The sequence below is a fragment of the Lolium rigidum genome, chromosome 2 (assembly GCF_022539505.1).
Source record: "Lolium rigidum isolate FL_2022 chromosome 2, APGP_CSIRO_Lrig_0.1, whole genome shotgun sequence".
Classification (NCBI taxonomy): domain Eukaryota; kingdom Viridiplantae; phylum Streptophyta; class Magnoliopsida; order Poales; family Poaceae; genus Lolium; species Lolium rigidum.
Window position 1 is genome coordinate 38,756,120 of NC_061509.1, and position 15,042 is coordinate 38,771,161.

At 46.1% G+C, this 15,042-nt stretch overlaps 1 protein-coding gene across 1 annotated transcript; it reads right to left on the bottom strand.

Annotated features, from left to right (window-relative positions):
* Positions 1-1,571: 1,571 nt before the first annotated feature.
* Positions 1,572-4,105, bottom strand: LOC124686272. The gene is made up of 2 exons (XM_047220247.1): positions 3,698-4,105; positions 1,572-1,942 (listed from the first exon to the last, which is right to left on the bottom strand). Exon 1 carries the CDS (start codon positions 4,082-4,084, stop codon positions 3,716-3,718), a length of 369 nt encoding a protein of 122 aa, XP_047076203.1. The 5' UTR covers positions 4,085-4,105; the 3' UTR covers positions 1,572-1,942; positions 3,698-3,715.
* Positions 4,106-15,042: the final 10,937 nt, after the last annotated feature.

Genomic DNA, 15,042 nt, shown 5'->3' on the forward strand with positions numbered 1-15,042 from the left:
GAGCCGAGTGGAGATGCTCTTAGAGCATCTCTAACAGAGCCCGTAAATCCCGCCGGAACTGAATTATTCCGGTGGATTTACGGGTTCGGGCTGAAAGTGGCGCAGAACAACACCCGAATCGGTGGGCCGGCCCGTATCGGAAGTTCGGGGGTCCGAGAAACTGGACCGTCGACCCGTATATATATAGGCCACGGAGGGGAGTTGCGTTCCAAAACCCTACTCCCTCCGCCGCTCCCGCCCCCTCCACCGCGTGCACGGTTGGACTTCCGGCGAGCAATCGCGGAGCCACCGCCGCCGCTTCTCCTCTCTTTCCAGCACCACCGCGACCGCATGGCCGGGGCGAACAGCGGAGGCAGGGGACGCGGGCGGATTGGCGGGAGCAACTCTCCGCCCCCCCCCCTCCCCCCGTCTTCCAGTCGGAGGCTGAGCGACGCAAATGGAACCGCAACGAGGGCGCTTGGAAGCGGACCGCGCGGCGCTGGACCAACTGGGGTCTGACGCCGCCGGGGAAGCTCGCGCGCTATGCAAATAGCGGCGAGGGGTCGTCCTCGGGCGCGTCCGGCCGTGCGCTGTGCGCTGTGGCAGCCCGCCTCCGACGGCAGCGACGAGGAGGAGGAGGAGGTGTCGGTGCGCACCCTCCAGCTGCAGTCCGGGGACTTCGTCCTCAGCGACGACGAGGAGGCGACGGCGGTGCACCAGGTGTCCGTCATCTCCGCCGCTGAGGCGCGCGCGCTTCCGCCGCGAGGAAGCGGAAGCCGTCCGTGCCGTGCGGGAGTACGAGGCGGCGCAGAAGGAGGCGGCCGTCCGCCGCGTGAAGCAGGAGGTCGTCGACCTCGACTCCGAGTAGGCCATCGTCGGCGTAGTCTGCCGCGGCGCGTATAGTAGCTCACCGCCGGCGAAATTAGTTAGTTTTGGAGGTGGTCCGACTCGACCACCTCAAATTCAATGTATCTACCGATCGTAGCACCCGAACTATGCATCAATATGTTTGAATTTCAGTTCTACTGCTTGTTTGCGATGATCACTTTGCCGGCAATTTTTTAAATCGACGTTTTTCGGTTCCGAATACGGGTGCTGTTCTGCGCCACGCTAAAAATCGCTCGCTTTTTGTTTTTTGTGAGACTGAACTCGGTTTTTTCGGTTCGGAAGAATAAGAGCTCTGTTATCTTTGCTACAGTGCACGGAGGTGCCGTGGGATCCAGCCTCCAGGCAGTTCTACATGCGACTTCCAAGCGCCATTTCAAGGATGGAGGCGTACGCTAGCTCTGGGTGCTCTGAGTCCTCACAAAGAGCTCCGATTGCCAAGGGACAGCAATACCACTCCAGAATCCAGAATCAGCCCACATGCCAGAACATTTCGTTGTTCACTTTGCACGATCCTGCCGTGCACAGTTGGTGTATAGCTTACACAAGATCAAGGTAACCACTTAACCAGACCAGAAATACATGTCACACCCCAACATGTCGCATGCGATGAAGTAAACTTAAACTCAGGCGATGGTTCTGAACGTGTTAACTTTGCAAGTCAGGTATGGTTTTCGAAAGGACATTAACAAGCAGAAACTGCTCGCTTACCAGTCAAGGCAGTAAAACTGGGAATAATAGCATACACAAATTCATGCCAACTCAAATCGACATATGAGGTGTTTAAGACACAACTAGTTCTACTGGGGTTATAGCATTGATCTTGGAGAAGAACAGTACAAATGAGTTAGACCAGCATTTGAAGCTTTATTGGCCAGAAAGCTAGAAATGAAACAGACGGCTTCTGGCTCATTGCCATTACAGTACTAGCTGAGTTTCTACGTGCATGCCTGGTCACAGCAATTGCTTTCTGGTTCTCAACTGGCTACTCCTATAACCAAACAAATAAACTGGTAAAAGAATCAGCTTGTATCCAGTGTGGCAACAGCATCGCCCCTTGCACTTACAATCCTCGAGCCTACTCAAGCAAAAAAGCATGAATTAGTTTGCGGAACAGTATAGGTGACATTACAAATTCAGATCAAACTACTAGTACAACATTGTGGTATTCAGGCAACTAAAACACAGATTATTCAAGGCAATCAACAGTTGTCATCAACTATTTATGTACCTATGTATCTGTGAATGAGGTTATGATTGACATATCAAAAGTTCGATCTGCAAGTAGCCCAAATATACATTAACTGTTCTTCTGCCAAAACGGTATGGATTTTATTTCAATGATTAATGTATGAACACCAATCTCACTGATACAAACATGGCTAACTTTATTGGTTATAAATATAAGAACAGCAAATGCACTGATAGAGCTGCAATGAACTACCATGTGTTTTACATGGTTACAGCGTGCAACAGTATGAACCAAAGTCAAGGAATTGGACACCACTTAAATGAAAAAATGTGAATATTTTTTCAGTGTGCATGTCATTATGTGTTGCTGTAGGTTAGCAGCAAATTCTACCCCATGTTGTTCTATCCTGAGGTGCCGGACAATCTAGTAACTAGTACTACTGCATGGAACAGCATCTTTAGAACAGAGATGAAAAGAAAAGTGGGGACTGGAGAGATAGAATCTCAAGCTGGTTCAGCATACTGAAATCAGTCGTAGTATGTATTAACATATCTGCTATGGTACTTCCACACCATACTGAAAACACTAACAAGCAGAGACCTATCAACATAGAAGGTAAGTGCATCTCCATATATTGATCATTTCTTAACAACAATATACAGGATAAGTAGCACTTCTGGCATCTCACGGAGGCAAACTGTGTCGAATCCAACCAAAAATCATCTAAACATGTGAAATGAGCTGCAAACAGTGATCAAATGATCTGTTATTACACAGAGCTCTCTATCTCTCCCCCAAAACTTCAATTTTATTTAGTTACCCCTAGCCCACTTTATGGATCATGAAATCGAATAAATTTTAAAATGCTGAAGCTGATCTGATCTCTATGTACAGAGCTGCATCTTTGGAACAGATTATTGGGCTAGTTTCTGCATGCAACTATCAGTCGCAGTATATAACAGCTCCTATGTTACTACCAGAAAACAGTGAGTTGACAAATTCGAACAAAGCAGCCGTCTAGACCAAGACCTCAATATAGGGAAGGGTACAGCATTTCCATCCCACTCTGGATAAGCAGCACTTAGTTATCTTGCGGAAGTTCAAAATCATCTAAACATGCAAAATGAGCTACGAAACATTGATTAATTGATCAGTCATCACTCAGAGCTCTCTGTCTTCCCCAAATTGCACTTCATTTCATTTCGCCTAGTCCACTCAAAATAAAATAAAATGCTGAAGCTGATCTGATCTCTATGCAGAGAGCTGCATCTTTGGAACAGATCTTTGGGTTAATTTCTGCATACAACTATCAGTTGCAGTACATACCTATCTCTACATCGGCTGCTATATTACTAGCAGAAAACAATGAGCTGAACAAAACAGTCCTCTAGACCAAGACCTCAATATAGGGAAGGGTACAACATTTCCATCTCACTGGATAAATAACAATTTGTTTATCTTGCGGAAGTTCAAACTCAACTAAACATGTGAAATGAGCTATAAAACAGTGACTAATTGATCATTCATCACTCAGAGCTCTCAATCTCTCCCCCGAATCCCACTTCATTTCTAGTCCACTTTATGGATCATCTATATAGAAATTAAAATGCTGAAGCTAGCAAATGCGGCGTTGGTGTTCACCGGGATGCAGTGCAGCGCTCATGTCTGGCGGCGGAGGCGCTTCCGGAGCTTGCGGAGCTTGTGCTTGTTCATCTTGCGCTTCCGCTTCTTCTTCACGCTGTCCGCCCACACCTCCGCCCCGCCCTCACACACGTCGTCCCCTCCTATGGGGTCGACGAGGGACGGGTATATGTGGACGGCGGGGTGGAAGGCGAAGAGGAGGTCCCGGAGCTTCGGGTCCGGGCTTGCCGCCGGAGAGCCGGGGAGTGGAGCCGCCGGGGCCGGCGGGGGGGGCTGATGCGGGAGGAGCTGCGGCGTGATGTGGGAGAGGAGCGGGACTGGGAGCGGCGGCGGGTTGCCGAGGCGCAGGCTCAGGAGGAGCCTGCGGGCCGGGGCGGCGGCGGCCATGGGAGATCCGCGGGGAGGAGGAGCGGCTGGAATGCGATGCGAGGGTTTGTTTCTGCGATCGGTCGGTCGGCGGTCGAGCGAGCCACCTTGGAGCCTGGCCGGTAGTTTGGGCCGGACCTGACGAGCAGCCTAAAACAAATACTCTGATCATGTCGATCTAAAAAAAAAACCTCTGATGAAATCGAAGTCAGGCGAAGCACTTGAAGTTCAAATTTAAACTAAAGCTCCGGTAAATTTGAAGTAAATCTCAAACACTTCATTATAGATCAGAACGATTTTATCCAACCAATTATTAAGTATTCTTTTAATCAAGCTTTCAGTCGAAAAACCAAAGATTTTTTTGCGGAAAGGTTGAGAAGATCAAAGTTTCTAAAAAAATGAAGTAAATCATAAATATAACCAACAGTAAAATGGAAAATTTTAGATTATTTTGACAAGGATGATTATAGGTCCTTTGGACCATTTTTCACCTACCCATTCAAATAGGAACCCTTAAATCCTACCTCCTTTCTTCTTACAAAGAACCAATGACAACCACCCCCTCCCCCTCCCCCATCCACACACCCATCAGGCTTCGTTCGGTTACGAGTGGGTCAAATCCCACGTGGATCTAACCCGGGGAGTAATCGGGTGAACCCCAACCATCACCCTAATTCCCCACTAACCACGTTCCTCATATCCTGTTTCACATTCTGGTTCGGTTAATCCCCGCACGCCCACACAGAAGCAGAGAAACAACAGCAGGCCAGCGCGAACGCCCACACAGCAGCAGAGAACGCGCGGCGCCGGTCGACATGGGCGGCGGGGGCAGGAAGACTACGCCCCTGGCCACGGCGAGCTTCTTCCGGAGCGGGTACCGGGGCGTGGCGCCCCTGGCGGCGGCCCCGCCGAAATAGAAGAGCGGCATGGCGCCCTCCACTGGGGATAGCTGGGCGGGGGTGAGCGGGGCGGGGGCGAGAAGGGCGGAAGGACCCGCGCGGCGGAGCGGAGGGAGCGGCGACGATCTTAGAGTCACGGAGCCGCGCGAGCGCGCCGGGGTGGAGGAAGCGGTGGTGGTGAGATCCACCGTCGGCGTCGAGGAAGGAGGTTGAAAAGGGGAGGGAGTGAGGCGCAGGTCTTTGATGTGCTAGATTTGTTGCGCTGCCGCCGCCGTTGATGCCAAATCCGCCGCCGAGCTCTGTCGCCACCGCCAAATCGTGCGAGAGAAAAAGGTCGGGCGAGAGAGGAGGCGACTCGGGGATCTGTTCCACGGGGTAAGAGACGAGTTTTTTTTCCCTGCAAAAATGGAGCGTATAGGGGAGAATTAGGCTGGGGTGGAATTCCGTTCGGAGTTAACCGAACGTGTCATAAGAGAAGGCCGGGATTAAACACCCGTGGGTGTGATACCGGCTGACCCACGGGGATTTCGGCCCAATACCGGCCGGGACGGGATGAAACGAACAAGGCCTCATCGCAGTCGTCAACCTACAGCACTAAGCCTAGGGGCGGATATACTCTGGGGCCAACCTGGTCGATGGGCCGATGATTTGGTTAGTTCTTCGTTCTTCATTTTTTTTGTTGGGCCGACCTGGTCGATGGGTCGATGATTTGGTTAGTTCTTTGTTATTCATTTTTTTTGTTGGACCAGCCTACTGAGGAACCATTTCTGAAGAACAATCTTACTCTGCAGCAGGCCGGCCCGCCTAGGTTTCTATTGTAGCTTAGCCAGTGACTATAGCCTCATCGTTAGCCTCTGCGGTGACCCAGCATACCACTGCATGTTGTAGTATACAATTCGTTGATGTGATCTTTGTGAAGGGACTTCTTCACAATTGCCATATCCCTCAGAGTGGTACAACAGAAACATTGCAGGTCATAACACTCCAAATATTATTACAAACATGGTCTTAACAAGTTGGTATTCTCACGAGTCCGATGAGAACACCCTAAGATACTACTTAAGTACGATTACAACTCACATCTATATATGAAAGAGAGCTCAGCAACTTATTTAGGTAAGTTCTACGCTGTTCGGCTCTATGATACTAAGGTATATCATTACTCCTCCGCCTCATTCTCGTCGGGTCCGTAGACTATCCCATAGTCTACTCCTTCCACTCCATCGGTAAGATCAGGTTCCTCGTAGACCAGCTCGTAGCTTCCTTCTGGTGCTCCATCGGCGATGGCCTCCACTTCCGTATCACAGTCTAGCAAGGGTGTCGAAAGAAAGTGAGTACACACTACAAGAAAAGTTGCCATGGCCGACGAAGTTGAAGTCGCGCCGTGGTTGCTGGTGCACCATGGCCGACGATTTTTGGTCTCTCCGTTGTGCATGTCAAAACATTTTTTTCTCGTTTTTGAGGCCACCTAGCCCGACGAAAACGGCCAAAACGTCGCGTATGGTGTCCCGGGACGTGGTGCATCTCGAATTCTCGGGTTCGCCGGCCGAGTCAACGCAAATCCGCACCGCCGAGGGATGTAGGGCCCAGATGGCAGCCTCTCTGGCATTGTTTTTTTTTCTCAATCGCGCCATCTCGTTCAACGCTCTCCGATCGAGCCGTTTACGATGCAGGATCATGGGTCCCGCATGTCATTCTCTATGAACCAAAATTCTTTCTATTCTTGGATTTTTTTTGACCCCCTGATTTCTGGCTACTTCCTTTTTCTTTTGATTTCTTGCCGCCTTGGAAACGTTGAGACCGCTGCTGCTAATTGGGACCCGCATGTCATCCTCTATGAGCAATCAACTTTCTTTTCTTGGAGTTTTTTTTTGGCACCTCAAATTTGGTCACTTGCCTTTTTCTTTCGATCCCCTGCCGCCTCTCAAACGGTGATACCGCTGCTGCTAAATGGGACCTGCATGTCATCCTCTATGTACTATAAAACTTTCTTTTCTTGGATTTTTTTGGCACCACATATTTGGTCACTTACCTTTTTCTTTCGATCCCCTGCCTCCTCTCAAACGGTGAGACCGCTGCTGATAAATGGGACCCGCATGTCATCCTCTATGTACTAAAAAACTTTCTTTTCTAGGATTTTTTTTGGAACCTCATATTTGGTCACTTGCCTTTTTCTTTCGATCCCGTGCAGCCTCTCAAACGGTGATACCGCTGGTGCTAAATGGGACCCGCATGTCATCCTCTATGTACAATCAAGTTTCTTTTCTTGAATTATTTTTGGCTCCTGATATTTGGTCACTTGCCTTTTTCTTTCGATCTCATGCCATGTTTGAAACGTTGAGGAACCTGCAGGCTCATGGGACCCGCATGTGATCCTCTATGTACTATAAAACATTCGTTTCTTGGATTTTTTTTGACTTGTTTTTTTGGATTTTTTTTGGCACCTCATATTTGGTCACTTGCCTTTTTCTTTCGATCCCCTGCCGCTTCTCAAACGGTGATACCGCTGCTGCTAAATGGGACCCGCATGTCATCATCTATGTACAATCAAGTTTCTTTTCTTGAATTATTTTTGGCTCCTCATATTCGGTCACTTGCCTTTTTCTTTCGATCTCATGCCACGTTTGAAACGTTGAGGACCCTGGTGGCTCATGGGACCCGCATGTCATCCTCTATGTGCTATAAAAGTTTATTTTCTTGGGTTTTTTTTCACCCTCTGATTTTTGGCTATTTCATTTTTCTTTTGATCCCCTGCCGCCTTGGAAACGTTGAGTAAGCTCGCCGACTCATGGGACCCGCATGTCATCCTCTATGTACAATCAACTTTCTTTTTCTTTTGATCTCAAGCCGCATTTGAAACGTTGAGACCGCTGTCGCTAATTGGGACCCGCATGTCATCCTCTATGTACAATAAAGTTTTTTTCTTGGATTATCTTTGGCTCCCGATATTTTATCACTTGCCTTTTTCTTTCGATCTCATGCCGCCTTTGAAAGTTGAGTAAGTCTGTCGGCTCATGGGTCCCGCATGTCATCCTCTACGAACAATAAAATTTTCCTTTCTTGGAGTTATTTTTGACCCCTAATTTACGGCTATTTGCCTTTTTCTTTTGATCTCCTGCCCCCTTTGAAACGATGAGGACGCCGTTGGCGGGTCGGTCCCACATGTCATCCTCTGTGAACAATAAAAGTTTCCTTTGATGGATTTATTTTGAACCCCAAATTAATTTCGGGATATTTCCTTTTTTCCTTTGATCCTCTGCCGCCTTGGAATCGTTGAGGATGTTGCTGCCTCATGGGTCCCGCATGTCATCCTCTCAGAACGGTAAATGTTTCTTTTCTTGGATTTTGTTGACCAAACGATTTTTGGCTTATTTTTTCTTTCGATCTCCTGCACCCTTTAAAACGTTTAGGACGCTGCTGGCTCACGGGTCCCACATGTCAACCTCTATGAACAATAAACGCTGAGGATGCTGCTGCCTCATGGGTCCCGCATGTCATCCTCTCGTAACGAAAATGTTTCTTTTCTTGGATTTTTTACCAACTGATTTTTGGTTTATTTTTTCTTTCCATCCCCTCGCCGCCTTTAAAACGTTGACGACGCTGCTCGGCTCATGGGTCCCCGATGTCGGCCTCCCGTACAAGAAACATGTGATATCTTGATTATTTTGCAGACAATAAACATTGTATTTCGCTCTGAGCTATTGCAAATGGATAAATTAAATCTTTATTTTTACATAAACAAACTTATATGTTGAATCTCCTTGTTTTGTGTTTTTGCGAAGCATAGGACTTTCCTCGTTTTTTTAGAAAAATCCGAACTTTCCTGTTTTGGAGTGGGCTGAAATTGTACGAGTCAAAAGGCCCGAGTAGGATAGTTCGAAGGCCCGGATGTCCGGATGCAGCCCAATTGAAATCTTTCTTTTCTTGGATTTTTTTCACCCCCGATTTCCGGCTACTTCATTTTTCTTTTGGTCCTGTGCCGCCTTGGAAACGTTGAGACCGCTCGTCGCAAAATGGGACCCGCATGTCATCCTCTATGTACAATAAAATTTCTTTTCTTGGATTATTTTTGGCTCCTGATATTTGGTCTTCTTTCAATCTCATGCCGACTTTGAAACGTTGAGGAAGCTGCTGGCTCATGGGTCCCGCATGTCATCCTCTATGAACAATAAAAGTTTCCTTTGTTGGATTTATTTTTTACCCCTAATTTCTGGCTATTTGCCTTTTTCTTTTGATCCCCTGCCCCCTTTGAAACCATGACGACGCAGTGGCAGGTCGGTCCCACATGTCATCCTCTATGAACAATAAAGGTTTCCTTTGATAGATTTATTTTTGACCCTAATTAATTTCTGGCTATTTCCTATTTTTATTTTGATCCCCTGCCGCCTTGGAATAGTTGAGGATGCTGTTGCCTCATGGGTCCATCCTCTCAGAAAGGTAAAAGTTTCATTTCTTGGATTTTGTTTACCAACTGATTTTTGGCTTATTTTTTTTGTTTCGATATCCTGCCTCCTTTAAAACGTTGATGACGCTGCTGGCTCATGGGTCCCCAATGTCAGCCTCCCCGTACTGCAAATCCTCTTTCTGCAAAGGTTGTATTTCTAGCTAGATAGCTAAGGTGGATTCGAATCGCCGTGGTTCGAGCGACTCGGGTAAGCCTTCTTGCACCGATTAATGGAACTAGTGTATAGCAAGGTCAAGACATGTGGCTTGGTGTAATGAATCTATTTGAATCATGTTGTGGATTCAATCCGATAGTTCTCTAACAGAGTCGACCAAATAGAAATTAAGTTTTTTTCTAAAACGGAAATGCAAATTAAGATGAACACAAACATTAGTTATCATAATAGCTGATCATACATACATACTTGCTAAGAGCAAAAGCTTGCCGAGTTTTACCACCCATACAATTAATTAGCGGTTCGGATAAGATAACCTTATATAAGTATAACTACAAATGCATTTGCTAAGGGCTCATGGGACAATAGAACTAGACAATCGCAAACTTGATGACCAGCATGTCACAGCGGCATCGAAAGATCTTGACCTTCAACTTTGATCCAATGCGAAGTTTGGCACCGTCAATGAACTTTTTCCACCTGGAAGTAACAGCCAAGCGGCCATCTGTGGGACTGACCGAGTACCGTCCCTCCACGGTGAGACCTTCACTCTCCATGACGAGGGAAATTTTGCCCCTTCGGCCAGCATTGAGATCCTTGGAGATACTTTTAGGCAATTTCTGATTCAAAGCAAGAGATACCAACAAAAATTAGTCAATGGCACCAATGCACTGAAGACTGAACCATGTGAGACTTTTAGCGAGAGAAGACATCAAGATAAGAGCGAGTTATGTTGTCATATACTCACGAACATAGCCTTCACATGCGTCCCGGTCACCACACGGGTGGCCACGAGCAATGAGCCGAGACCTCGGTGATCCGGGCCGGGGCAGGTGCAGGAGCCCGGGCTGGTACACGAGCCGGTGCTGATGCGGGAGACTGCCGGGCGGGTGCAATAAACGAGTGCCTCTAGAGGAACCGGTGCCGATGCGGAGACTCGTTGGGCAGGTGCAATGAACGGTGCAGCCTAGAGGAACCGATCGTCGATGCGAGAGCCTCGCTGGGCAGGTGTAGTATATGGTGCCTCTACGGGAACCAATGCGATGTAGGGGCCTCGCTGGGTAGATGCAATAAACGGAGCCGGTACAGGAACCGGTGTCGATGCGGGGAGAGTGGGAAGCCGGTGCCGGTGCTGGTGTGGGTGCCCTTTGTGACATCTGCTCATGTTCCATCAGGGGATCTACAGGTTTGATCATGTTAAACCCAGCAAGCTAGAACAGAGGGAATGGTTTAGAACAAGCTGCTCGAATGCGATAATCAAAGGATATGAGTACAAAAAAGTTACATATTATATATTTGGAAGTGTCTCCAACTCTGTAAGCATTTACGTATATTTGCCCGTTTGAGTTTCTGATCCTCAGCTCGTCGCCCTTCTTCAGACCGTAGTCAAAAGCAAACTTTCTCCAATCATGTCCATACAAATATGTGATGGCCTGCGTCTTGTAGACATACACCTCATAGACCGTGTAGGTGTTCATCAATTTGCCATTGCCATGCATAGTGAAAGACCCTTCATGCGGACACATCTGGTTAATCATTGGACGAAGTTCACAAGGTACAGTCTGCAAGTGAAAATTGATACTAATGTAAGAAGCAGGAAGACTAAAAACAAGACTTTACTATATGCCAATTCATGCTAAACCACTGAGAATACATACCTGTAACTTGATACGTCCCAAACGTATCTATAATTTCTTATGTTCCATGCTACTTTATTGATGATACTCACATGTTTTATACACATTATATGTCATTATTATGCGTTTTCCGGAACTAACCTATTGACGAGCTGCCGAAGGGCCAGTTGTTGTTTTCTGCTGTTTTTGGTTTCAGAAATCCTAGTAAGGAAATATTCTCGGAATCGGGCGAAATCAACGCCCAACATCCTATTTTTCCACGAAGCTTCCAGAACACCCGAGAGCCAGCAGAGGAGGGCCACAGGGCCACCGGATGACGAGGGTGGCGCGGCCAGGGCCTGGGCCGCGCCCCCTATTGTGTCACCGCCTCGTCAGCCCTCCGACTCCGCCTCTTCGCCTATTTAAGCCTCCTCGACCTAAATCTTCGATACGGAAAAAAGCCACGGTACGAGAAACCTTCCAGAGCCGCCGCCATCGCGAAGCCAAGATCTGGGGGACAGGAGTCTTTGTTCCGGCACGCCGCCGGGACGGGGAAGTGCCCCCGGAAGGCATCTTCATCGACACCACCGCCATCTTCATCAACGCTGTTGTCTCCCATGAGGAGGGAGTAGTTCTCCATCGAGGCTAAGGGCTGTACCGGTTGACATAGGCATCCCAAATGGGCCTGCCTAATATAGTACCCGGGGTTTATTGAAGGCCCACTACCCGAAGAATAAGAAGACTCGAGAGCCCAAGATGTATTTAAGGAAAAGATAGAGTTGTAATAGGAAGTGTTATTTGTAAATTTGGCGGGATGAGTTAGAAACCGTCCCGGACTCCGTAATCCTTGTATAGCACGAATCCCTCGGCTCCACCTATATAAAGGGGGGTCGAGGGACGAGAAGATCATCGAATCATTGTCTACAAACCCTAGTTTTCATATTCGTCGAGTACTTTTCGGCTGAAACCTTCGAGATCTACTTGCCCTCTACTTCTAACTAAACCCTAGCCTACAATCCATAGGCATTGACAAGTTAATCCCTTGTCACCGGTAGCTATGTGGTTAATCTCTCTCCTATGTACTTCAATACAATGATCTCATGAGCTGCCTTACATGATTGAGATTCATATGAGTTTCGTATCACAATTCATCTATGTGTTACTCTAGTGATGTTATTAAAGTACTCTATTCCTCCTCCATGGTGTAACGGTGACAGTGTGTGCATCATGTAGTACTTGGCGTAGGTTATGATTGTAATCTCTTGTAGATTATGAAGTTAATTATTGCTATGATAGTATTGATGTGATCTATTCCTCCTTCATAGTGTGATGGTGACAGTGTGCATGCTATGTTAGTACTTGGTGTAATTGCAATGATCTATCATGCACTCTAAGGTTATTTAAATATGAATATCGAATGTTGTGGAGCATGTTAACTCTGGCATTGAGGTGCTCTTGTAGCCCTACGCAATTAGTGGTGTTCATCATCCAACAAGAGAGTGTAGAGTGGTTTTATTATGTGATCAAAGTTGAGAGTGTCCACTAGTGAAAGTATGATCCCTAGGCCTTGTTTCTAAGCATCGAAACTCCGTTTATTTATCGTTCGTTGCATGTTTACTCGCTGCCATATTTTATTCAGATTGCTATTACCACTCATATCCATCCATATTACTTGTATTTCACTATCTCTTCGCCGAACTAGTGCACCTATACATCTGACAAGTGTATTAGGTGTGTTGGGGACACAAGAGACTTCTTGTATCGTGATTGCAGGGTTGCTTGAGAGGGATATCTTTGACCTCTTCCTCCCCGAGTTCGATAAACCTTGGGTGATCCACTTAAGGGAAACTTGCTGCTGTTCTACAAACCTCTGCTCTTGGAGGCCCAACACTTGTCTACAAGAATAGAAGCACCCATAGACATCAAGCACTTTTACGGCGCCGTTGCCGGGGAGGAAAGGTAAAAGGCACTCGTACTCCGGTCCCAGGTAACTAAGTACTTTTCTGGCGCCATTGTGTGAGTGTTCGAAGCTATTTCCTTTAGATCCTGCAATTGCATCTTTTTGTTTCTTGTTAAACACTAGTAAGGCATAATGGAAAACATCTGTGAGCTTTTTTGTGCTATTTCCTGAGTCAAGACATGAATGGTTTAATGCGAAAATTAAAAAACCTATGGAACCTTATTTGCATGCTAGTAGTAATATTAGTATGAACGCTTTGAACACCATTGTTGATAATGATATAGAAAGTTCTAAGCTTGGGGAAGCTGGTTTTGATGAGTGTGATATTTTTAGTCCCCCAAGCATTGAGGAGAAAATTTTCTTTGATGATACTTTGCCTACTATTTATGATGAGTATAATGATAGTGGTCTTTTGGTGCCGCCTACTACGGAGAGTAAATTTTATTGTGATTATACTATGCCTCCTACACATGATGAGAATAATAATGATAGCTACTTTGTTGAATTTTCTCCCACTACAACTAATAAAACTGATTATGCTTATGTTGGGAGTAGTAATAATTTTATGCATGAGACTCATGATAAGAATGCTTTATGTGATAGTTATATTGTTGAGTTTGCTCATGATGCTACTGAAAGTTATTATGAGAGAGGAAAATATGGTTGTATAAATTTTCATGTTACTAAAACACCTCTCTTTTTGCTGAAAATCTTGAAGTCGCACTTGTTTTATCTTTCTATGCTTGTTGCATTATGCTTCATGAATTTGTTTATTTACAATATTCCTATGCATAGGAAGCATGTTAGGCTTAAATTTGTTTTGAATTTGCTTCTTGATGCTCTCTTTTGCTTCAACTCTTATTTCTTGTGAGTGCATCATTGAAATTGCTGAGCCCATCTTAATGGCTATAAAGAAAGCACTTCTTGGGAGATAACCCATGTCTTTATTTTACTACAGCAATTTTGTTTTATATTTGAGTCTTGGAAGTTGTTACTACCGTAGCAACCTCTCCTTATCTTTATTTTATTGCATTGTTGTGCCAAGTAAAGTCTTTGATAGTAAAGTCAATACTAGATTTGGATTACTGCGCAGAAACAGATTTCTTGCTGTCACGAATTTGGGTATGATTCTCTGTAGGTAACCGAGAAAAATCTGCCAATTTACGTGCGTGATCCTCAGATATGTACTCAACTTTCATTCAATTTGGGCATTTTCATATGAGCAAGTTTGGTGCCTCTTTAAAATTCGTCTTTACGGACTATTCTGTTTTGACAGATTCTGCCTTTTATTTCGCATTGCCTCTTTTGCAGTGTTGGATGGATTTCTTTGTTCCATTACCTTCCAGTAGCTTTGTGCAATGTCCAGAAGTGTTAAGAATGATTGTGTCACCTCTGAACATGTGAATTTTTGATTATGCACTAACCCTCTAATGAGTTTGTTTGAGTTTGGTGTGGAGGAAGTTTTCAAGGGTCAAGAGAGGAGGATGATATACTATGATCAAGAAGAGTGAAGAGTCTAAGCTTGGGGATGCCCCGTGGTTCATCCCTGCATATTTTAAGAAGACCCAAGCGTCTAAGCTTGGGGATGCCCAAGGCATCCACGACAAGGGATTAACTTATCAATGCCTATGGATTGTAGGCTAGGGTTTAGTTAGAAGTAGAGGGCAAGTAGATCTCGAAGGTTTCAGTCGAAAAGTACTCGACGAATATGAAAACTAGGGTTTGCGGACAATGATTCGATGATCTCCTCGTCCCTCGACTCCCCCTTTATATAAGAGGTGGAGCCGAGGGTTTCGTTTTATACAAGTTACGCAGTCCGGGACGGTTTCTAACTCATCCCGCCGGATTACAAATAACACTTCCTATTACAACTCTATCTTTTCCT